This window comes from Gouania willdenowi, chromosome 11, assembly GCF_900634775.1.
Source record: "Gouania willdenowi chromosome 11, fGouWil2.1, whole genome shotgun sequence".
NCBI classification, from domain to species: Eukaryota; Metazoa; Chordata; class Actinopteri; order Blenniiformes; family Gobiesocidae; genus Gouania; species Gouania willdenowi.
The window spans coordinates 603181-627633 of record NC_041054.1 but is presented as its reverse complement, the minus strand read 5'-3'; the positions used below and the strand labels follow the sequence as shown (position 1 = coordinate 627633).

Sequence of the window (24453 nt, the reverse complement as noted above, 5' to 3'; positions counted from 1 at the left end):
GTGGATGCTAAGTCGTCTCTGCTAATCTTGTGAGCGAGGGTGGGCCGGTTTGTTCTCTGAGAGAGACCGTTCAAGGACTCCCACCCAAAAGGACTTCTATCTACTCACTAACTTCAGCCACCAGAGCGTGTCAGCACACTGTTTAAGGGCGAATAAAGGTTCCTCAGGAGAGCTCTTCTTCTCTGCTTCACTGTCTACTATGAAACCACAGAGTTGGAACTATCACACCCTGAGGTCACAGATTATTTTTAAACAAAAAAGGTTTACATCGACATCTTGAACTTTTCCTGATTATTTAGAGCAGGCGTGTCAAACTCATGTTAGTTCAGGGGACAAATACAGAGTAGTTTATCTTAACTGGGCCATAGATAGCCATTTTTATGCGGGAAAATGAGCAATTTAATCATTATTGTGCTCTAGTTTGCATCTCCACATATAAATAAATGATAAAACCTGTACAGCACTGATGATATCAAAGCAATAAGTGACAGATTTCAGTCCCTGCGGGATCTTCAATTTCACTTTATTTGATTTTGGGAAAAATTGAGGTTCTTTTAACAATTTGAGATAAAATGAGAAAATGTGAGCTCCACTAATATTGTGCACTTTCATTGAATTTCTGTACGTATTAATTTGGAGATTTCTACAACTGAATTAGTTGCTGATTTACAGAAGGATTTATGATTTCTCTGACTTTTGTTGCTTTCTGCTACGGGCCGAATTGGATGCTCTAAAGAGTTGGATTTGGCCCCCGGGCCTTGAGTTTGACACGTGTGATTTAGAGCAACCTAAAGCAGCAGAAGATGTCATTTTGACCGAAAAATCTGCTAAATGGTCTAAAAAGATGCTAAATGATCTAAAAATCAGGCTGAATGTTTCACTCCAATAGAAAACAATGAGATGTTTACAGGCAGTGGGGCCGTGTGACATCATCAATCACATGATTTCAAGATGGAGGAACACAGGCTCTAAAACTGTAAAGTCATAGATCTTCTATTAAGGATATTTCAAAGGTTTTAAGGCACATTTGCGGATCCCTTTCAGGTTTCAGAGTGAAAGTGAAAGTGCTGACGGCCTTCAGTGTTGTGTTCACTGTAAGCAGCAGATTTTAATAGACTAATTCATGACTTCCTTTACCATCAATGCTTTGTCACAGTTCAGTCAGTCTGCAGCTGTGATGCTTCTGGCTCTAAGCAGCAGGAGGGTGGGGGGGGGGGGTGTGCTGCTGTGATGGAGAAAGCTGTTAAAAAGGCTCCAGGAGTTTTATTTTCTCCTGATTCACAGGCCTTCACCAGCTATTAAGTAACTCAAATTACCAGGAGAGCTTATTTCCCACGGGTGCATTCATTCTAACGTCCTGGAACATCTGCACACCGTCGCTCCAAGCCTCTCCTCAGTGTGTGTGTGTGTGTGTGTGTGTGTGTGTGTGTGTGTGTGTGTGTGTGTAAACTGAGCCTAACCAGCATCACTGCTCAACCACAAAATCTAATTACACCTCCTGTGGCATCACTGTTTGTGTTTTCAACAAATCTGAGCAAACACCAGCATCACGTCAGCCTTCCTGCAGACGCCGTAAATCTCGTCTATTTAGAGTTCAGCGGGAAATTCATGCTCGTGTTGTTCTCAGGGAACCAGACCAGCACGGATTTGTTAGCTGTGCTTCACGGGAGTGGAAAACAACTGGTTTTTACTGCTGGTCCACAGGCCATTGGACAGGAATAGGATGAGGTTTGTTGTCCTGATGTGACCACGTGGCCCTTCAACACCTGAGTCTGCTTCACATCACAGAGGAAAGGAAAGGAAAGGAAATTTAAAAAAAAAGAAAAGAAAAAGAAAAGAAAAGAAAAGAAAAAAAGAAAGAAAAGAAAAGAAAAGAAAAGAAAAAAGAAAGGAAAGGAAAGGAAATTAAAAAAAAGAAAGGAAAGGAAAGGAAAGGAAAGGAAAGAAAAGGAAAGGAAAGGAAAGGAAAGGAAAGCCCCTCGTGTCCTGTTCTGTCTGTAGATGTATCTCTGTCATACTCACTCTAGTTCCCCTTCTCCTACTTTTGAACCCAAGTCCTCCTTATGTCCGACTACAACATTTTGCTCAGAATACTGAGAAAAAAACAACTACAGATCATAATAATGGACTGCATGAATTTTAAATAATCTCATTTTGTAAAAAAGTGGAATAAAACAGAATTTAGTGCCTCCTGAATAAATGTATTTCTACAGTTTGTTGGTGTTTGTCTTTTCTTATTATTATTCAGTCTATTTTTCTCTGATTTTGTGTTGTTGGTAATATATAAATAGTTCTCTCTCAGTGTGTGTGTTTTATGTTTATGTTTCTCTATTCTTTTGTAATGATCTTGTGTATTTTTCTCTCATTTAGTGTGTTTTTGTTGTCGTTTTATGAGCTGCTGGTAATATTTAGTATTAATATACAAGCCTATATTTTTAATGCTTTCATTTGAGAAACCCTGCTCTGTATGATGCACTACAAACTCAATGAGTATAAACTGTCTACATCAGGGGTCGCCAACCTTTCCAAAACCTTGAGCTACTTCAAAGTTACTGAATAGTTTGATCCACACAGAAAAATGGCGCCAATTTCCCAGTGTCACTTTAATTAGCGGGAAATATAAAAAAGAAAGACTTTGCATCTATTTAAAAAGTTAGGAAATACTTAAGTTTCAACGTGTAACACCTTTAACTGATGTCGTTGCTTCATTTTCAAATGACCACCACTGAAACCTGTCAATGGGAATCATCATGTTCCTATTATACGACCCACTAACTACTCTTTTACTAACCCAAGAATGTTCTTACAATTCAATTTTTACTTATTTATTTGTTTTAAAAACATCTTTAATGATACTTGAACACATTTGTCTCAATGTTTTAGTGAATATAAACATTTAAAGTTATAGAAAAACATATGAAGTGAGAGCAGTGTTTAACTCTACTAAGGCTCAGACTTCATCTGTTCATCTTTGTAAGTTTGAAACCTGTTTAATCAGATTATAGACGGAGTTAACTGATGACTGTAGTACTGAGGTTGGAACAGGCCTGAGGGCCCCTCACATGGTCCATGCGGGCTACCCGGGGCCCACGGGCACCGTGTTGGTGACCCCTGTTCTACTATATACTATAAGCATGGGGGTAGGATGATGAGCGTTCTCACTGAAGTAAACTTCCAAGTTTCCCAAGATGCATTTAGAACCTACAGCGTTAAAAACCTTGTTCACACTGAGGCTAAATATCTCTGTTGATTCTCCACCTTTACTTTGAAAGTTCTGAAAACATTTGAAGTGAGAAAGTGACCAAGTAGAATATCAACATGTGCTCATTTCATCCATAAAACTCACGTAGACACATTTCATTTTCAGGGACCCTCCATTAGACTACTGACTAAACTTCCTGTTAACTTCGAAACAAGAGCCCTATTTACAAAAGTGTTTCTAAAAAACTACTGGAGGACAAAAAGAGATGCTTTTATTTTGAAAAGTGAATGTTTGATTTTTAGCCTGAAGCTGGTCCCAGGACTATTTTACGTTCCGTTCGCAATGCATCATGGGACGATTGAGTATGACTAGTGTGCCCACCGTGTACACTTAAAATATATATAATATAAAATATAGTGTACAATTTTAGAAGTAAAGTAATTCATTACATTTCTACACTTAACCATTACTGAGAAAATTATATATTTTTGTTTTAAAATGATCAACTGAACATTGTGAAACTACAAATAAATGAAATGACCAGACAAGAATCAAATGCATCACATCATAGTCGACCAATCAGATTAAAGGTAATGTACGGCACCAAAACAGCATTAAATGGAGGTTATTTCCTCAGTTTTAGAGTTCATAAATGTATCTAGTTTTTTACATTTTTAATTGAAATCCTTGAGTTATTTCATTTAAAATGATTTTTGCTGACAAAACCTTTTATTTTCTACAGATGCTTTTGTCCAAAAAAAAGTTGCAGTTGTGTTTTTTCCCTTTTTAAGTTTCTACATGAGATGTTTACTGTAAGTAAGGAAACCATGGCAAGATTTATTACCAACAATAAACATGGGGGGTGAAAATAACTCATAACATTTACTTTGAGTACTTGAGTAATTTATGCATGAATTACTTGTACTTGAGTAGATATATCAGTATTATTTACATCTCTGCAAAGGAAGTCAACTCAACTCCAAAATGTTCCAATATCTTTATAAAACCTTTGAGTCTTGTGATAATAAAACAATATGAATGAAAGTTCCTCAGCACTTTGAGTCTTTTCCACGTGTCTCAACTGAGAACTTCAAAGACCTCGTCCATCTGGGACAGATGTGAGCAGGTGTCGGGGGTGGGGCTGGTTCCTGTCCTCAGACTGATGGATCCGTACAGCTTGGTTTCCTGCTTGGAGAACGCGTAGGCTTTCCTCCTCATCATCTCCCCCTTCCACAGGGACACCATGAGCAGCGTGGACAGCAGGACCCCCCCAAGGGTGAGCAGACACAGGCCAGCTATCACACAGCGGTCCAGATGTGCTCCCACTCGGGCCTTCTCCATCTCCAGATGTTCCATCTCCCGGGCGGAGACCGTGTCCGGGTCCACGCGGACGTCCCTGGGGATGGCATAGGAGATGCCCACCAGGGAGATGCCCGTCACCAGGCAGCTCACGGCCACGATGAAGCCGTAGTCCACGGATTTCCCCGAATCGTCCATGGAGAGGTCATCATCAGACAGCAGGTAAAGTTCAGAGATGTCCTCTTCATCCTCCTCCTCTGTGACCCCACCCCCCTCAGCAGGGCTAGGGCTCACCAGGCATCCTGTCCTCTGCTCATCCTCATCCTCAGCATCTTCTTCACATGTGAAAGAAGTCTCTGACTCCTCTGTCCAAGGTGCTGAACCTCCTCCGTCGCCGCTACGCAGCAGCAGCAGTTTCCCGCCGCGGCTCGAGCGCGCTCCGTTCCCGGTCACTCGGTGCTTCTCCGACACCTGGAAGTGCAGCAGTTCGACTTCAGCCATTTACCGCCTCCTTCACACATGGAAGCAAAGCCAGAGGCTCACAGTGAGCGGAGAGAAGCTGCAAAAACTCAGCAAAAAAAGTGTTGCCATAAAAAATACAAAGAAATCCCCGCGCTTTGCTCTACTTTAGGCACGCACGCGGATGCATGCACGTGCGTCACTGAGAGGATGTTAACGCGCACCAAAGCATCAGCAGATGTGACTGAAGCTGATGCTCATCCACACTGAGACTGAGACTCACTGCCTGCTTTATTAAACCCAGGGTAAGGTCTGACAGGCTCCTCCCACACATGCACACACACGCACGAACACAAACGCACGCGCACGCTGAGGTTTAAGACCTCACTAGAGAACCAAAACAAAGGAGTGATCTTTAAATGTAGAAGAAGAATGATCTGAAACAATAAAGATGTTTTTATTTCTCTAAATGTGTGCACAAAGCGCTGATTGTAAAGTTGTGCACGATAAAATAAACATCAACTTTTCCCGATATTTAGCAACAAAACACGTTTAAAAACGTATGTGAATTTTCTAATGTTACTTTGACCAGATTTACAGCATAAAATATATATACATATCAATGTTAAATTTAAATCTAAATGTTAAATCTAAATATGAAATCTAAATCTAAATCTTAATCGAAATGTTAAATCTAAATCTAAACGTTAAATCTAATATTAAATCTAAATCTAATCTAAATCTAAATGTTACATTTAAATCTAAATGCTAAATCTAAATGCTAAATGTTAAATGTAAATTTTAAATGTTAAATTTAAATGTTAAATGGTAAATCAAAATTTAGATCTAACATCTAAATCCAAATTTAGATTTAACATTAACATAATTATTTATGTCAATGTTACATCTAAATCTAAATGGTGAATCTAAATGTTACATTTAATTATGAATTCTAAATGTTAAATGTAAATTTTAAATGCTAAATGTCCAAATCTAAATTTAGATGAAACATCTTCAAAGGCAAACAGGATAGTTTGTTCTGTTGCCATGACGACAGCACGTGACCTTCCTTAATTTCACTTTCCTGTCTGTGAATGTGGTTTGTTTTGGTTTGTGTTAGATTTATGTGGTTTGGTTCAGTTCTTTTGGTCCTCTGTGATTGGTTAGAGGGCTTCATGAATAAAGCTGGACTGTGTCTTTTGTGTGAGTTTTCAACCCATTTGAAATGTTTCTGAGGAGCTTCACGCTGACAGCTTCTCAGAGCTTCACCAGACTCACCATTTCATCCTTTAAAAAGCTGCTCTAATGCGATTCGTCAGGTCTGAGCCGGACTGAATAGAGTGATCTGACAACACGTGAAGTCGCAGCTTCTCAAAGCGACAGACACCGAATGCTTGAGTGTGGTTTAAAGTACCTGAAGTTTCTTCTGAATGCAGAGAACAGGCCCTGCAGCGTTAGAACGTTAGAACGTAGGTCAGCAGGAGGAGAACCCTGGAGCGCTTAAGTTCATTTCTGCTGCTTCGATGCTCGAGGACACGACAAAGTCAAGGTCTCTTCACACAAAACGCTTCAGAGTGGCTTTAACATTTCTGAAAAGGAAGTAGAAAAAGAGATTTCACAGCCTGTGAAAAAATGTCAACATCAGGTTTACATTCATTATTATTCTGACCAATGGAAACCATTTGTTTCTTCTTTTTCACTCGCTTAACGATGATAAAAAAGAACAAAACTAGATGAATAAATCATACGAGTGGGACAAAATACTGTATATGGGGCGGCAATTGTAAAGTTGCGCATGCTAAAAAAACTGCTACTTTTTGCAACATTTAGCAACAAACCATATTTACTGACATACTACAAAACACGTGTGCATTTTGTGTTACTTTTGATGAGATTTACAGCAATGTTTGTGAAAATTGTGATATTTACTTTTCTAATAAAAAAATTAAATCATTGTTAAATGTAAATCTAAATGCTAAATGTTAGATCTCAATTTAAATGTTAAATTTAACCTTTACATTTAACATTTACATTTAACACATACATTTATATTTTACATTTAGATTTAACATTTGGATTACAATTCAACATCTATTATTAAATGTAACATTTAGGTTTAGATTTAATATTTAATATTTACATTTAGATTTAACATTTACATTTAGATTTAACATTTAGATTTAGATTTAGATTCAACATTTAGATTTAATATTGACATTTAGATATAGATTTGATATTTAAGATTTAACATTAACATCATATTTTTACAAGAAAAGTAAATTTTGTGAATTTCACAAGTATTGCTGTAAATGTGGTCAAAAGTAGCATACAGTAAATTCATACACGTTTTTTGAATGTGGTTTGTTTCTAAATGTTGCGAAAGTTGCCTCGTGATCGACAGCCCACTTAATTTCTAAACATTTAGTTTTACACTTGGTGCCCAATTTAACATTTAGATTTAGATACAAATTTAACATATAGATTTAGATTTAATATTTACATTTAGATTTAACATTTACATTTAGATTGAGATTCAACATTTATATTTAATATTTACATTTAGATTTAACATTTAGATTTAGATTCAACATTTATATTTGAATGCAACATTTAGATTTAGATTTGATATTTAAGATTTAACATTGACATCATATTTTTACGAGAAAAGTAAATAATTTCTAAACATTTAGTTTTATACTTGGTGACAAATTTAAGATTTAGATTTGGATACAAATTTAACAATTAGGTTTGAATACAAATTTAGCATTTGGATTTCACATTTACATTTAGATTTATTTTTCATGTTTACACACTTTTAACAATGATACAGAACATGCTGTTTTTACATATTAACCACAGATCCTGAATCAGGAGGAACTCCATGTGATGGTGTTTCCTCCTCTGCCTTATCTTTATACCTGAATAATGCTTTAAGAAAGCTTCATAAATCACATTAAAGACTTTGAATGCACCAGGTTTCAAAGATGAAGGAAAAAACAGTGGAGTAAGAAGGTGGTCACGCCTGAGTTACCAAACGTGCAAAAGCTACAGAAACGTTGGCAAACAAGAGCCTGAAGGAGGCTGGTATGAATAACCATGACCGTGGCATGTCAGAAGGATTTTCATTAAACACACACACACACACACACACACACACGCACACACACACACACACACACACACACACACACACACACACACACAAACACACACACACACAGAGGGGCCTTTGGCATCAGTCCTGAGCTAAACGTGACACGCAGCACGTTAGCATCGCTTCATTAGCTTAACACGACTAACAAAGAGCTGTGATTTAAAAACACACTCCCACGATGCAAACTGATGGTTTCCCTTCACCAGGAAAACATTTACGCTATATTTACGTTAGCTAGCATGAGCTAATCCACCCTCTCCTCCACCTGCAGTGCCTTTGAGCAAAGCACCCTGAGCTTTACTAAACCAGGGGCGTCTAACTCATGTTAGTTCAGGGGCCACAGGCTTTGCTCTAGTATCAGTCCCTGCAGGATGTTCACTTCAAAAATTATTAACATTAAAAATGTTGCTTTTTTCTTTCCATAAGTTGTAAACCAAAATGACTGCATTTATGTAATATAAGCGTGGGAAAACTTCCAGCCCCCAAAAAATATTGTGGAGCTTTAATTAAATTTGTTAATTTGAGATACAGTATCTACAACTGGATTCATTTGGCCTCGGAGTGAAGTGACATTTTACTGTGAAGAGACCACAGCACACGGTTCAGAATAGCTGATAGGAAGCATTAGCATTAGCATTAGCATCAGCATCAGCATCAGCATCAGCATCAGCATCAGCATTAGCATCAGCATCAGCATTAGCATTAGCATTAATATTAGCATTAGCATCAGCATCAGCATCAGCGTCAGCGTTAGCGTCAGCGTTAGCATCAGCATCAGCATTAGCATTAGCATTAACATTAGCATTAGCATTAATATTAGCATTAGCATTAGCATCAGCATCAGCATCAGCATCAGCATCAGCATCAGCCACAGGGATGGTGGACCAAGGTTAGACTAGGACACAGGAACAACAGTGTGTGTGTGTGTGTGTGTGTGTGTGTGTGTGTGTGTGTGTGTGTGTGTGTGTGTGTGTAAAGCAGAGACGGCTTTAAAAACAAACTTTGATAAAAACCACTAACACAAAAGAATGAAACAACAAAAATAATGCATCAGAAAAACACACAATCACAAAAGCTCACAGAGAAAAAGAGCCTCAGACCTTTTAAAGATCCAATGAAATATAAAAGCAGACATAGGCAACTGGTGGCACAGGGGCCACACACGGCCCATGGTCTAATTTTATGCGGCCCCTAAGTGCGACCATTAAGTGAGACGTGAAAGAATAATGTCATGTAAAGCGCTTTGAGTCACCAAAATAAGGCGCTATAGAAATCCAATACATTATTATTATTATTATTATTATTACATTTAAAAAATACAAAGAACTACAACATTGCAGGAATATTCAGTAAAAGAAAGAGAAAAACACAGAAAATACTCCAAAAACACAGAAAACTAGTACAACATTACTGCAAAAAAAAATACAAAATTACAGAAAATGACAACAAAAGTACACAAAAAATGACTCAGCAAACCCACAGTACTAACAAACAAACAAATACACAAAAGAAGAACAGGAATACACAAAATGCCTCACAACAAGCAACACAACAACAAACATACACAGAATGAGAGAAAAACACACAAAATGATGATAAAACTCTGTTGTTTCCTGTATTAATGCTCAGATCGCTCATTATTATAAATGTTGATCATGTGACCCTCTGATCAAACAAACACATTTTTGTGGCCCTGCTGTAATAATAGTTGCGTACCTCTGTTTTAAAGAGTCATTTATCCACTTAGAGCCTGATTTAGTCTGAAATAAAGAACACACACGCACACACACTGTTGATTTGATGTGTAGATGACAACAGTGTGTGTGTGAGTCCTTTCAGTTGCTCCTCTGTCTGTCTGTCTGTCTGTCTGTCTGTCTGTCTGTCTGTTGTTCAGAGACAGATTGTGTGAACAGTTGCTGCTGGTATTTCTGACACGTTTCTTATTTGTCTGCAGATTTGTGTGTTTGAGATGGAGCGTCCACTGGGGCAGCAACGTGAAAACAAACAGTTGGTAAAAGTTTACACTGATACGGACGAGGATTAGGGACAATTTTGATAGAGAATCGAGAATAAAGTCAAAATGTTGAGATTAAAATAAAATATTTTGAGAACAAATTTGAAATATAATGTTGAGATTAAAGTCGAAAAATTAGATTTACAGCTTCCATATTTGACTTTATTAGCAAACCAACTTTTATAATGTTATTATATTTCAACTTTATTCTCAAAACTTTGACTTTAATCTCAACATTTCCATTCATTTTATTTATTCTTGATTTGCCCAAAACTATTTTCTCCATTAAAATTGGCCGTAATCCTCTCGTAACGTGATTATTTAAGGTAAATTATTGATTATTTGAGTTTATTGGACCAGAAAATTGTTCATCATCTGCTGAGTTTAAAAATCACAGGATTTTACAGTTTGATGAAGAACGACTGATAGTTTACACCGTTGTCACACCTGTGTGTGTGTGTGTGTGTGTGTGTGTTGCTTTCTGTCACTGCAGGTTACAAATGACACACACAGTGTGCTCACCATTAATTGAAAGGTCGAGGTTAAAGCAATGGGCAGCAGTTATGACTAGCCTTGAGTCAATGTGTATGTGTGTGTGTGTGTGTGTGTGTGTGTGTGTGTGTGCACGTCTGCTCAACCAAGACAAATTCCTTGTACTGTCCTTAAAACTGTACATGGCCATTAAAAACATTTCTGATTCTGATTCTTCCATCTCTGCCTGTATTTGATGACCTGCAGTGAATCAGAGAGGTCAAAGGTCAAATGATCTGGTGTCATTTTAAAATAAAAAATGAAAAACCCAAACAAACTCACATTAATATTTACTGCATCATTTCAGACTCACCGCGAGTGTGTGTGTGTGTGTCTCTTTCTAAGTTGTGTGACTCAAAGATCATTAGAAATGTCTTCATTTTCTAAGTGTGACCTGTCCATTTTGTATAATTTAGAAATATTTAGCTTTACACTTGGTGCTTGGTGACCAATTCAGATTTAGATTTAACGTTTAGATTTACATTTAACATTTAGATTTAACATTTAGATTTAACATTCAGATTTACATGTAACATTTACATATAGAATTAACATTCAGATTTACATTCAACATTTAAATTTACATTTAGATTCAAATTTAACATTCAGATTTACATTTAACATTTACTTTTAGATTTACATTTGACATTTAGATTTAATATTCAGATTTACATTTAACATTTACATTAAATATTTTGATTTACATATAACATTTACATTTAGATTTCATGCATACATATTTTGAACAATGATATAGAAGAACTTGTTGTTTTACATTAATTTATGTCTCAAATGAAAGAAAAATTGAGCTAAATGTTTGAAATATGTTGACTATGAAACAGTGACTGAGTTTTTACATTCGATACCTCATAAGGAAGTATTTTAATGTCAAATTGCATAAACAACTGCAAATTTTTCTAAAATCCTATAATTGCTTTCAAACAACAAAATTCCTCTAAATTAAATGAAAATTGTTCTCAAAATCAAGGATTTTTTTAAGTGAAGAGCTTTTTTGTTTGCCACCCTGGTTTACAGTAATAATGTGTTATTAATAACCTGCAGCTGTAATGGAAACAACTGTCCTCTAGGTGGCGGTAAAACTCTTTCTCTTCTAAAGATCAAAACCATTTCAGCACTTTGTCATGAGAACCCTTGGTTATGTTCGGTCTTAATATTTATTTGCCTTTTATTTGCTATAAATGTAAAACATTTTTGCAGATATTTCAGCATTCAGTATATTTATAATATATTTATAAGCTCCTTTGTAAAATGATCCAGAAATGTGATTTATCACATTGGAAATTAATATATAAAATCATCTTGTGTGTTCATGTATTGGCTCTAAAGACCATTAAAGTAAATATAAGTATTTGTGCAAATACATGGAAGTATAGAATGTTTCATAGCCAACACATTTTGAACATTTAGCTCATTTTTCTTTGATTTGGGACAAATTATCATTGTTAAAAATGTGTATGCATGAAAAATAAATATAGATTTATTTTTCTACCACCCGACCGTGGCTCGGGTGGTAGAGGGTTGTCGTCTGATCGAGAGGTTGGGGTTCGATCCCAGTACCTGACTATGTGTTGAAGTGTCCTTGGGCAAGACACTGAACCCTAAGTTGCTCCCAGTGGTCGACTAGCGCCTTGCATGTCAGTCCTGTCCCACTGGTGAATGAGCTGATATGTAAAGCGCTTTGAGACTGTTTCAGTGGTGATAAAGCCATATATAAATCAAGTCAAGTCAATCAAATGTTTAATGTAAATGATAAATCTAAATATAAATCTTAAAATCTAAATCAAAATGTTAAATCGCTCGCCAAGTGTAAAGCTGTAAAATGTTTAGAAACAATGCAAAGTGAGAAGTCAGTCAATCACGAGGCCCCGCCCACACCTCCGACTGCGGCTCAGTGAGTGAGGAGAGGAAAAGTCCGATACATGGCGAGATCTCTCCAAACTGACAAACTCAACAGAGCGTCAATGACAGGTGTACGGGCTGCACATCACCCGAGGACAACTGACCTCCCACATGCTCTGTGTCAACTTATTTCTGCCAGTGATGAAGACACTGAGGAAGACCTTGGAGATTGTGGTATGGGCGGGGCCACATGATCAACAGGTGCTGACCAGCCCACTTTGTACATTTAGCTTTACACTTGGTGACCGATTTAACATTTAGATTTAAAATGTATATTCAACTTTTACATTTAGATTTAACATTTACATTTAGATTTATTTTTCATATCTACACATTTTTAACAATGATATAGTACATGCTGTCGCAAATGAAAGAAATGTTCAAAATATTATATGAAATCATGACTGAGCTTTTACATTTTGTACCCCATAAGGAAGTGTTTGTCATTTCCTTCAAATTAAAAGTGAAAAACGTGCAGAAAACAACACAACGTGATGAAAATAGTCTATTTTTAATCTTCTATCCCCTTTCAGAGCTCCAGAAGAATCGAGCCAGTGAGAATCCGATCCTAACTCCTTTACAATGAAGGGAAGAAGGAGTCATTATGTAATTCCCAGAGTGCTTTTCCTTTCCACCTGTTCCTCAGGATGAGCGGCTGGCAGAGCCTGAAGCAACAATGGTGTGAACGTGTTGGTGTGATGGAGACAGTTGGTGTGGAGGAGAGGTTCCACCCCCACACTGAAGTGTCCCCATGTTGGTGGACAGAAGGTCACTGTGGAGCTGTGATGTTTGTGCACTTTGGGAATCGACGTCACATGCACGTTTTGTTGTTTTACGTTACTTTTGACCAGATTTACAGCAATATCTGTGAATCTTTTTTGTGAAAATATGTCAATGTTAAATCTAAATGCTGAATATTAAATCTAAATGTTAAATCTAAACCTAAATGTTAAATATTAAATCTTACATGTTAAATTTCATTCTAAAATTAAAATGTTAAATCTAAATCTAAATGTAAAATCTAAATCTAAATGTAAAATCTAAATCGTAAATGTTAAGTCTAAATCAAAATGTCATGGATGAAATTAAATATTAAGCTAAAATGCAAACTCACCAGAAGTACCAAAATAAAATGTCACTGATGCGAACGAGCGGTATCCGCGGTCTATTCAAAAGGAGTGATTGCGTTACATTTTTACATTTAATATTTAGATTTAACATTTAGCATTTAGATTTAGCATTCACATTTAAATGTAGCATTTAGATTCAACATTTAGATTTAGATTTAATATTTATCATTTGGATTTAGATTGAATATGCAATATTTAAAATTTAGATTTAGATATTTAACATTTAGATATCGATTCAACATTGACATTACATTTTTATGTGAAAAGTAAATCTCACAAATTTCTTAAACATTGCTGTAAATCTGGACAAAATAACAAAGTTTTTTAAATGTGGTTTGTTGCTAAAAGTTTATTTTAGGATGCGCAACTTTACAATCAGCGCCCCATGATTGTGTTTGTTGGCCCACATTATGATGATGATGATGATGATGATGATGATGATGATGATGATGATGATGATGATGGAGGGAGGGCTGATGTGGGATAATCCCACACCTGTGCGTCACTGGCTGATGAAAAGCAGCCTGTCTCTGTGTGACTATCAGACTGAGGCGGCGCGTCGCTCTTTACGCACCGAGTTTTTTACGCAGTGTCCAAGCTGCAGAGATGTCTCCGTGATGGGAGACAGTGCACATACACACACCTCTCCTGTGTGGGTCCAGGTGTTCTAAGGACACGGGTAGAAGACTTTCTGGCTGCTCACAGTTAGTGTGTTTCTCTCTCCTGTCGTGCGTAAAAGCGCAGTGGTGCGAAGACGCACGTTTGGAGTCGATTTTTGGAGATGGAGAACTTCACCACAGCCTCGGATGTGAACCACTCCCTCGGACACTGGGTAGACTACAGCCTCCAGTACAAGGTGACCAGCACCGTGCTGCTCTTTGTGATCTGCGCTCTGGGAATAGTTGGCAACGTGATGGTGATCCTGGTGGTTCTCACCACCAAACACATGCGCACTCCCACTAACTGTTACCTGGTGAGTCTGGCTGTGGCGGACCTCATGGTCCTCATAGCGGCCGGTCTCACCGCCATCACCGACAGCCTCTTCGCGTCCTGGGTGTTCGGACACTACGGGTGCCTGTGCATCACGTACTTCCAGTATTTGGGCATCAACGCGTCCTCGTGCTCCATCACCGCGTTCACCGTGGAACGATACATCGCGATCTGCCACCCGATCAAAGCGCAGTTCCTCTGCACTTTATCCAGAGCGAAGAAGATCATCGTGATGGTGTGGGCGTTCACCTCTGTCTACTGCGTGATGTGGTTCTACCTGACCGACATCCAGCAGCTGGTCTACGACAACAACGTCACCATAGTGACCTGTGGGTACCGGGTTCCTCGGAGGTTCTACCTGCCCATTTACTTCTTTGACTTCGGGGTGTTCTTCGTGGTTCCGCTGCTGCTCTCCGCGGTTCTTTACGGACTCATCGCCAGGATTCTGTTCCTCAACCCGCTGCCGTCAGAGCCCAAAGACAAGAAGAGGAACGGACATGGCAACCACGGCAAGAACAGCTGCAAGAACTCCCGCCACTCCAGCTCCACCGCCAGTTCCCGCAGACAGGTGCGTAAAAATATAAATGCTCACTTTTTTATAGCCAACATTTTTTGAACATTAAGCTCACTTTTCTTTCAATTGCAACATAAATTCCTGTTCTATATAATTGTTCAAAATGTGTACACATGAAAAATAAGCGTAAAATGTAAATATTAAATTTAAACCTAAATGATAAATGTAAATCCCATCCATCCATTTTCAGACCTGTTTTTGTCTATTTCAATGTGGTGGGGCTAAATTTAAATGTTAAATCTAAATGGAAATGTTAAATCTAAATGGAATGTTAAATCTAAGTCTAACTGTTAAATCTAAATATAAATGTGAAATCGGTCGCCAAGTGTAAGGCAAAATATTTAGAAATTATGCAAAGTGGGCAGGTCAGTGCCTGTCAATCGTGAGGCCCCGCCCACACCATCAGCTGGAGCTCAGTGAGCGAGAAGAGGGAAATGGCGAGACATGGCGGGATCGCTCCAGCCTGAGGAACCCTAAAGAGCGTTAATAAACCCTGTCATCTCATCTAGTGTAGATTGGAGATGCTCGGTGCATGTAGCAGCTAGCGCTGTCCGCGTGTCCGTGCTAGATGTCCATGCTAGCCGCTACATGTTTAGCATTGAGGTGCTAGCTGAGGCTAACAGAGCTCCAGTAATCCACAAACTTTTTCTTACACAATTTTCACACAACTGTGCTTTTGTTTTCCATCCAGTGTTTTTATTTAAACTAAAATTAATTAATGCCCATGAAACACAGCAACTTCTCCTCTGGTTCTCCTGTTTCTTGTGTTGTGGTCTGTGCATCAGTATTATGGGTATACTGGGAACCCATGAAATAAGAAAGGTTCCGCGCTGTTTGGAGTAAAAAAAAAACCCAAAAACGATCAATTTGTGTAATTATTTAATTGCAATGAATGCGTTAAAGTCCCAGAACTACTTAAATGATCTAATATTTTACAATAGGATAACAATTCATCTGTGCAAGTGTTTTTTGTTTGTTGTTTAAGCTGTAAAACTAATATTTATACTCACAGTTTTGAGTGCAGTGTAAATTAAAATGCTGAGAAACTTCCTTGTATCCATTAGAAGACTATTCATCTGCTTTGGTTACTTTTATTTCCTGTTCTAGTGTTTAATCTAATCCGTGGTTCATCTGGCTTTGTAGGTGACCAAGATGTTGGCGGTGGTGGTGGTCCTCTTCGCCGTGCTGTGGATGCCCTACCGCACTCTGGTGGTGGTCAACTCCCTGCTAGACCACGCCTACCTGGACCACTGGTTCCTGCTCTTCTGCAGGATCTGCATTTACCTCAACAGCGCCATCAACCCGGTCATCTACAACGCCATGTCGCAGAAGTTCCGCGCCGCCTTCCGCAAGATCTGCGGCTGCGGGCGTAAGGGCGCGGAGAAGCCGGCCGCCTACAGCGTGGCCCTCACCTACAGCGCCGTCAAGGACACGTCCATGGTGGAGAGCACGGACCATTTCACCACCGAGCTGGAGGAGATCACCGTCACCGACGAGCTGCTGTCCGACCGCAAAGTGGCGTTTCCTGACACGTGTGTGTACGAGAAGGTGGATTTTAGTGACGCCTGATGGTCCAAACAAGTCTGATTCATGAAGATGTCAACATGCAGGAGGAGGACAAACCTTTACCGCTGTTGCTACGGCAACAGGGAACATCAAAAACAATACAAATGGAACCTAAAGTCGCTTTTCCACCAAAAGGTTCCTGAACTTTCTCATTCCTGGATTTTTTTCCCTTCGATCAGAGACGTGACTCTGACTTATTAAACCTACCCAGAACCAAGAGTTCTGAGAAACTATTGGTTCTGGTGGTGGAAACACAAATAGTTCTGGGTAAAAAAGGTTCCTGAACTCTCTCATTCCTAGTAGTTTTGTCCCCCTGATCAGATACATGACTTGACGTGACTCGGCCTTGGTAAACCTTGATAAAACTATTTATGTTTCCACTGCGAGAACCAAGAGTTCTTAGTTATCTTGGTTCTAGAGGTGGAGACAAAAATAGTTCTGGGTAAAAAAAAAGGTGCTTTTCCACAAAAAGGTTATTTTCCTCCGAATCAAAGACGTGGCTCGGCCTTGATAAATCTATCTAGAACCAAGAGTTCTGAGTAAATCTTGGTTCTGGCGGTGGAAACATAAATAGTTCTGGGTAAAATAAAAAGCGCCTTTTGTAATGTTTCATAAAATATGATCCTGTAATGTTTCATTTTATTGATTTTTAAAACAAAGACAGACAATTTTCATGCAGCCCATTTTCTTCTCACTTTAGGAGATTTGTTAGAAGAAAAAAGTTCATTTTCCACAACCCAGAAAATAAATAACTCAGCTCTCCTGACCTCATGTCATCGTGTTCTCCTGATGGTTCCTGGACGGGTGGTCCATTAGTGGACGGGTCACCAGAACCTTTGGCAGCAGAATAGGATTTATTATCCACTGTGTGTTCATTCTGCCCAGGATTTATTGGTTTATTGGTGACCTGCTGACACCCTTTTACTGTAAAAAAAAAAAAAAAAAGCACTTTCTGTGAGAGCTAGCAGTTAGCATGATGCTAAATGCTAATAATTACATCTCTTTTTAACATATTTAGTTTGTAAATATGCCTGTTTATTTATATAGGAAAGGTTCTCAACACATGGGTTGAAAACTAAAAGTGGTTCATGAGTTTTTGTCTGGTGGGAAAAAAGAGAAACACTGTTCTTTTATTTTGAAGGGCACTTCAACAGTAGGTGGCGGTAATGATTTCCCTTAATTAGCTAAAATAAGGTATTATTAATATACATTTTACATACTGTAAACCAGACACGGGGAAATAATGGCCCTAAGTCCATTTTTGTGCTGCCCCCCAAAAGTAAATGAATAAAGTGACAGAAATTTTTTTTTACATAAAACAATAACAAAAATGCACAAAATGACCACAAAAATAAACCCTTCAAAAACACGCTAGGACAACAAAAATGGACAGAATTACTCGCAACACACCAGACGACTACACAAATACTCAAAATCACAAAAAATAGACAAAACTACAAAAAATGACCCCAAAAAACATAAAACAATGACAAACTAAAAAATGATAAACACAAAATGACAAGTTAAAAAAAAATCACAAAATGAATCCAAAAACACTAAACAATCACATTTTTATTTTCCATCTCAGCTTTAAACAGGTTTTTGCTTTTTAAATAATTTGCACTTTGGAGTTTGTGGATAAAAATAAAAACTGCTGCTTACGACGCTGATTGTTCAAAGCCACTAATATGTTACATATTTAAGGTAATTTAATTTAAAATATATCAGTGACTTGTGATACGTTATATACAGTACGTTTTGTTCTTTGCAAATGCACTTTGGTTTTTGATTCAACCAGACCAGAGAAATTAAGGGCATTTACCGTCATTTTTTTGTCAAGTGTATTTTGTCCCATTAGTGTTCCCTGTTTTTAACGCTTCCACATGTAAATTGAAGTGAACTGAGCTACAGTATGTGGTGATTCTTCCACTCATAGCGTCTGATGCAGCAGCAGAAACATTGGTTATTTTTTAAAGCCTTTAGATTTAGGATTTTGTGACTGAATGTTTGGCTTTGAAGCCGATTCTCTTTGATCTGTGAGTAGTTAAAAATATACAAGGCACAGAAATGACAAAGCAGTTACTTCCTTTATATATATATATATATTTAAAAAAAGTTTGAAACCTCTGGAATAATGTTTTGTGCAATTTTCACTTTGATAAAAAATAACCTCACAGGCCAAAAAAGTTGCTCAGCAGGGCTGAAGTTTAGCCCACGGGCCTCATGTTGGACACCCTTGCCTTCAGAGAAGAATTTAACTTGAAATAATAATATATTATTCTTAAAATTGTCCTGGATTTGATGTCATCTGTTGATAACTGTCACCTTTACCTCGGGGGCTCTTATTTTGAAAGGCTAGAGTAGAAGTTGTGGTCTTGTGTGTACAATGTTTTTTAAATGAATTTCTATAACCTGCATTCATTTATGAGTATATTATGTAATGTTGTATTTCTTACAAACAGGAAGTTGCACCCATGATAAAGGAAGTCAGAAATAATTTTTTTTGTTAGCTGAAGCAGTGAATGTTTTTATATCTTAAAATATAAATAAAATCTGAATATCAGATCAATGTGAATTAAGCAAAGCTGCAGCTGATCTGTTTCTGTTTAACAGGCAGGTGTTAACAGCCACAGTTTTACTCACAGATGGCTGCAGTCATTGTTAGGGATGGAAAAGGACACTTCATTTTCTGCTGAGTCAGAATTTCTGGAATGAATGAAACAAAGCTAATGTAAACATTTCCTCTGATCAGGTGTTTTTTTTTGTTTTTGTTTTTCTTCTACCAGGAGAAAAACACAAAAAAACCCCACAAATTTAATTTCCAAACCCACAAAACGACAACAAAAATACAGAAAAATAGATGTAACAAACCCTAAAAAAAACATAAAACGGCTCCTAAAATAACAGAAAAATATGTGAAACATCAAAAACGCACAAAACGGCTCCTAAAATACAACACAAATAAGAGAAAGAGAAATATACATGAAATTACATCAAAAATACACAAAAATGGCTCCTGAAACACAAAATTCAACACAAATTTACTTCAAAATCACAAAACAACATAGAAAAATATATGAAATGACGTAAAAAAATACCCAAAAATGGCACCTAAAATACAAAATCACAAGAAAACAACACAAATTTATACTTAAAACGACTACAAAAATAACGCCGTTCTTCTTGTTTTCCCCACACACAGCCATCCGTGTGGTGTTTCTCCTGCCTAATGGTTTAAACTGGCCGTGTCTTGTGAAGTTGTGGGTGTTTTTTATTGTGAACGTGGTTTCCCTTCATCACATTCTCCTGAACCACTGACTGTTTATTTATTCCACGTCGTGGAGACGATAATTGGGCTGAAACGGTAAAACCCGAGCGGAGGAAGATGAAGGTGTTGCTGTGAACTTTGAATCCGTCTCTGTTTATGTTGCTTTTTCACGCAGAAGCTTCGATATTGTACATTAAACACACGGCTGATGGAGTTTTGCTGCTGTTATTGAAGTGGATTTGATTTTTGCTTTAAAAAAAAAAAAGAATGTAATTCATGTTGTTGATGGATTTTTCTTTGCTTTTATGTTGAGAATAAAGCTGTATCTGAATGCAGAGGAGTGGCTTTTGTTGTTTTTTCCTGGACAGATGCCTTTAATACACTCATAAAGGGTTGGCGGTTCTGTCTCCCACTCACATCTATCCATCACCCTCCCACACACACACACACACACACACACACACACACACACACACAAGATGAGAACAAACCTCATTCCAGCCTCCATGGAGGGACAGATGTGAACATCTGTATGGATCTCTAACAGTTAACTAGAAGGTGAAACCACGTTAACTTTTCTACTTTCCTACATTTTGTTGCTTCTTTCCTCACGTTCGCCTCCAATTAATATTATTAGAAAAGCACGAGTGAGTTAAAGTGACTCGTTCTTCAAAATAAACAACATTTCATTGTTAATTCACATCTAATAAAGAGTTTAATGAAGAGCTAATGGATTTTTTACCATTTCTCTACAACTACACAAAATTTGTTATATTTTAATCTCTTTTCTTTGCCATATTTCTGCTCCTTTTAATGCATTTTTGCTACATTTTTCACACTTTTACATCACATTTCAATGCCCTTTCTGCATATTTTCCAGACATGTTCAGCACTTTTAAACCCTTTCCACCTAATGTCACACATGTTGACCCATTATTGTCACTTTTAACCTCTTTTCACCATATTTCATGGCCATTATTTGCCAGTTTAAACTCATTCTTACACTTTGAACCCTTTTCAACACTATTTCTGTCTGTTTTTGTCCATTCTAATTTGTAACTTTTAACCAAATTCTATGGTTTTTAGAGTTCTTGTGATACATTTCACCTCTCATGGAAGAGATGTCTTCAGTTCTGCCTCAAGCTCAACTTGAACCTCAAAGATAGTCCTTGTGTTTTCTCAGCCTTACTTTACATTGACTGTGTTGCAGACATTTCATTTACCTCCATCTCCAGAATATGAAAGTGTGCTTCAGATCCTCCCTGAGGGTGGACGGATACCATCTGTAGACTGGCAGTGAAGGTAGAGGAAAACACTGGGAGTAATTATCCTTTGACCTGTTTCTGTTACACAGAGAGAGAGAGAGATTAGAGTTTCATCTAAAGTAGAGCTGCATTAACTCTGGACCTCCCTGATGTAATATCAATGCAGAGATAGTCATCTACTCTGGTCCTATATACAGTATATATATATGTATAAATCCACAGTATTATAATATTAACACCTTATCAGTTTTACCGAAGTAGAACAACAGCATCTAATGTTACCACGGCAACTCATTTTATTAAATTAAATTTGATTTAATTAAATTCCCTTTGACAATCAGGATCATGTCAAAAGTACTTCATGGATTTGAACTTTGAATTTTAACCAAAAATCAAACTTAGGACGTGGAAGATTCCATTAAATGAGTTACCAGATCAATATATTGATTCTGGATCAGTAATAATGTCATATCTTGGTTTGTAATTGACTGATCTTCATGAAATTTTACTCACTTATGTCCTGTTGGTTTCTAAATGACCTCATTAAGTTTCATTGGGATTGGATCTGGATTGCGTATTTATTCTAAAAAAAAAAAAAACATTTTTTATATATAATACTTTTCTGCTGCTTTGATTCTAACATATTAGTGTTAGTGTGACGTCACAGATGTTAGTTCTACCTCAGATGTGTAGTAGAAGTTTTCAGTGAAATGGTGCCGAACCTTTGAGACTTTAGGTTGGTTCTTCTTCTGTTCTTCTTCACAATGTAACTAGTGCAGCGACACTGCACCCAGTAGTTTATGTATGGTACTACAGCACAAATGATAAAGATTTGTTTTTGATTCAAGCTAGCACTGTTTCACTAACCTTCAGTCTCTGGTCTCCAGCAGTAAATCCAATAATCTGGCTTCAAACCGTGAGCCGAGCACTCAGCCTCTCTAAGTTTGTTTCAATTACGCGTAAATTTCTGTTTACTTTTGAGTTCATTCATCACATTAGTCTGAGTGATGACTGCTCTGCCCTACTCTTCAGAAATGACTAGCAGCTTTCTCACAATAGATCAGAAACTGCCAGCTCCAATCAGCAGCCTCTCTGCTACCATAAATCCTATCATGTAGATGTCCTCCACGGAAAGCATGGACAGACACGTGACCTTCCACTCATTCCAGGAATTCATCGTGTATCTGGACACGCGGGCTCACCCCGGCCCGGTCTTTTTGTTGAAAAAATTTGATCAATTGCATTGAGACCAGCTGACCAATTCCATAATTTCGGTTTATGGATAAATGCAGAGAGAGTCTCATTTAGATCCACAAGACAGAAGATAAAACAAGTAGCAGTGGCAGATGGGGAGGAGAGTGGGAGCAAAGAAGAACGTGCCGCCTTCACCGAGTAGCAGAAGAGAAGTAAAGTAAATACATTTATTATACTTTTTATTTATTCCTCCCTGGAAATAAACTCAAACTCCACATATGGTTTTACTTAAAGAGTCAGACCAACGTTTAAAAATGGAGTAAAATACTAAATCTGTAGATGTGTGCACTCTACAGTCACCGTCGCAATCACTCATCATCAACATAATGTTAAGCTAACCACTTCAAATGATGACAGCATGTGATTATCAGACAGCCAGCGGGACGCAGTCAGCATGAGACCCTCACAGTCTCACCTCAGTCTGAACTTCAGCTTCATCAAGTGTTTTAAGCTCCTCCACAGACTGGAGTGGGACACAGGAAGCTGAGAGCACAATCAAAGGAGATAATGGAGCTGTAGAGTCCACAACGACAGAGAAACACAAGAGGAACCTCTGCTTTCACCACAAATTACACACAGAAGGAAAGAAACCAAACCGTATTCAACACTTTAACATATAATGTAAAACTAGGGCTGGGTGATATGGATGAAAACCATTATCTAGATATTTTTTTAACTCAAAGTCTGACCAGAAAGACCATTCTGGGTTAAATTTTCTGATGCAAAATGTCACACATGCACTTTTATTAACAAACAGCTGCACAACATGTTCCACTTTTAGCTTTTCCTTATAAGGGACAGCATGTGTGAGTGAGTTCTATGGCTTGTTTAGGGGAAGGTCTCGGTTAAGACGCACTCAGTAACAACTGCTAAAAACTAGTATTTTATAACAAAATAAGCAATAAAGTAAAATATATATTAATAGAGACGATATTGTATTTTTCAACATCGCCAAAACAGAAATCTTGATATATTGCCCAGCCCTATGTATGACATCATACACCTCAAACATCCTCACAAAGGTCGGAAATCAACAAAATACATCATGTCATGTCATCATTTGTTCTATTTTCATACTGTTTATTTGTGTATTTAATGAATTTTCTCTTGAGTTTAGCTGTCTTTATGTATATATTCTATAATGCTTTCTAACTTTACATTATTCATTGCTGTGCAGTCAGGACTACAAACTCCTCCTCCTCCTGCTGCTTCTGAACTACATCTCCCATGTGATCATAAGTGGTGACGAAAGTTTGACTATTACATTTTTTACTTGTGTGCAAATCGACTTTTTTTGCACAAAAACGCTTTGAAATGCAAAAGTTTTACAAAATATTTGTAAGTTGCCATGGCAACAGCTTTGTCTTTTGATGTAAGCAGGTGTTTTTTTTTTCATGCCTTAAACCTCAAACTGAGAAAGAAGCCAAAACAAAATAACGTTTTTATGATCTAATCATCAAAATCAGATGACAACTGTGGGCGGAGTTATGGGTAGAGGAAAAACATTGTCGGCACATGCTCCCCAAGGTCAACGCTACACGTAGTGCAATATTTCTATGACAGCAATGCATGTTTTATTATTGCAATGAAATAAATACATGTATTTTCCTGCATAATTGTGACCAATATAAAAAGAGAGGGCAGTGTTACACCTAGGTGAGGGGGGAGGGAACAGGGAAGAGAAAGTCAGGGTAGGGCAATGGAAGGGATGGGGAAGAGTCGACTATTTTGATTGTGCTGAGAGTGCAGTGTGATGTTACAGTTTTTTGTGTTTGTTTAATCCATTATGCTGTATTAATAAAGCTTACAGCATCCATTTAATTCCTT

At 37.6% G+C, this 24453-nt stretch overlaps 3 protein-coding genes across 3 annotated transcripts in view; 1 reads left to right on the top strand and 2 right to left on the bottom strand.

Annotated features, from left to right (window-relative positions):
• Nucleotides 1–4279: 4279 nt before the first annotated feature.
• LOC114471820 (transmembrane protein 74-like) lies at nt 4280–6508 on the bottom strand. The gene is made up of 2 exons (XM_028460756.1): nt 6375–6508; nt 4280–5012 (listed from the first exon to the last, which is right to left on the bottom strand). Exon 2 carries the CDS (start codon nt 5000–5002, stop codon nt 4280–4282), a length of 723 nt encoding a protein of 240 aa, XP_028316557.1. The 5' UTR covers nt 5003–5012; nt 6375–6508.
• Nucleotides 6509–14256: 7748 nt separating this feature from the next.
• Nucleotides 14257–16926, top strand: LOC114471793 (thyrotropin-releasing hormone receptor-like). The gene is made up of 2 exons (XM_028460709.1): nt 14257–15267; nt 16417–16926. Exons 1-2 carry the CDS (start codon nt 14491–14493, stop codon nt 16840–16842), a joined length of 1203 nt encoding a protein of 400 aa, XP_028316510.1. The 5' UTR covers nt 14257–14490; the 3' UTR covers nt 16843–16926.
• Nucleotides 16927–21417: 4491 nt separating this feature from the next.
• The window catches only part of LOC114471787 (nudC domain-containing protein 1-like), a 55527-nt gene continuing 52491 nt past the window's right edge, over nt 21418–24453 (bottom strand). The window contains exons 10-11 of the mRNA XM_028460703.1: nt 23042–23109; nt 21418–21450 (exon numbers count right to left, since the gene is read on the bottom strand). Of these exons, the coding sequence (XP_028316504.1) occupies nt 21433–21450; nt 23042–23109 (86 nt within the window). The 3' untranslated portion in view covers nt 21418–21432. The remainder of the gene's footprint in view (nt 21451–23041; nt 23110–24453) is intronic.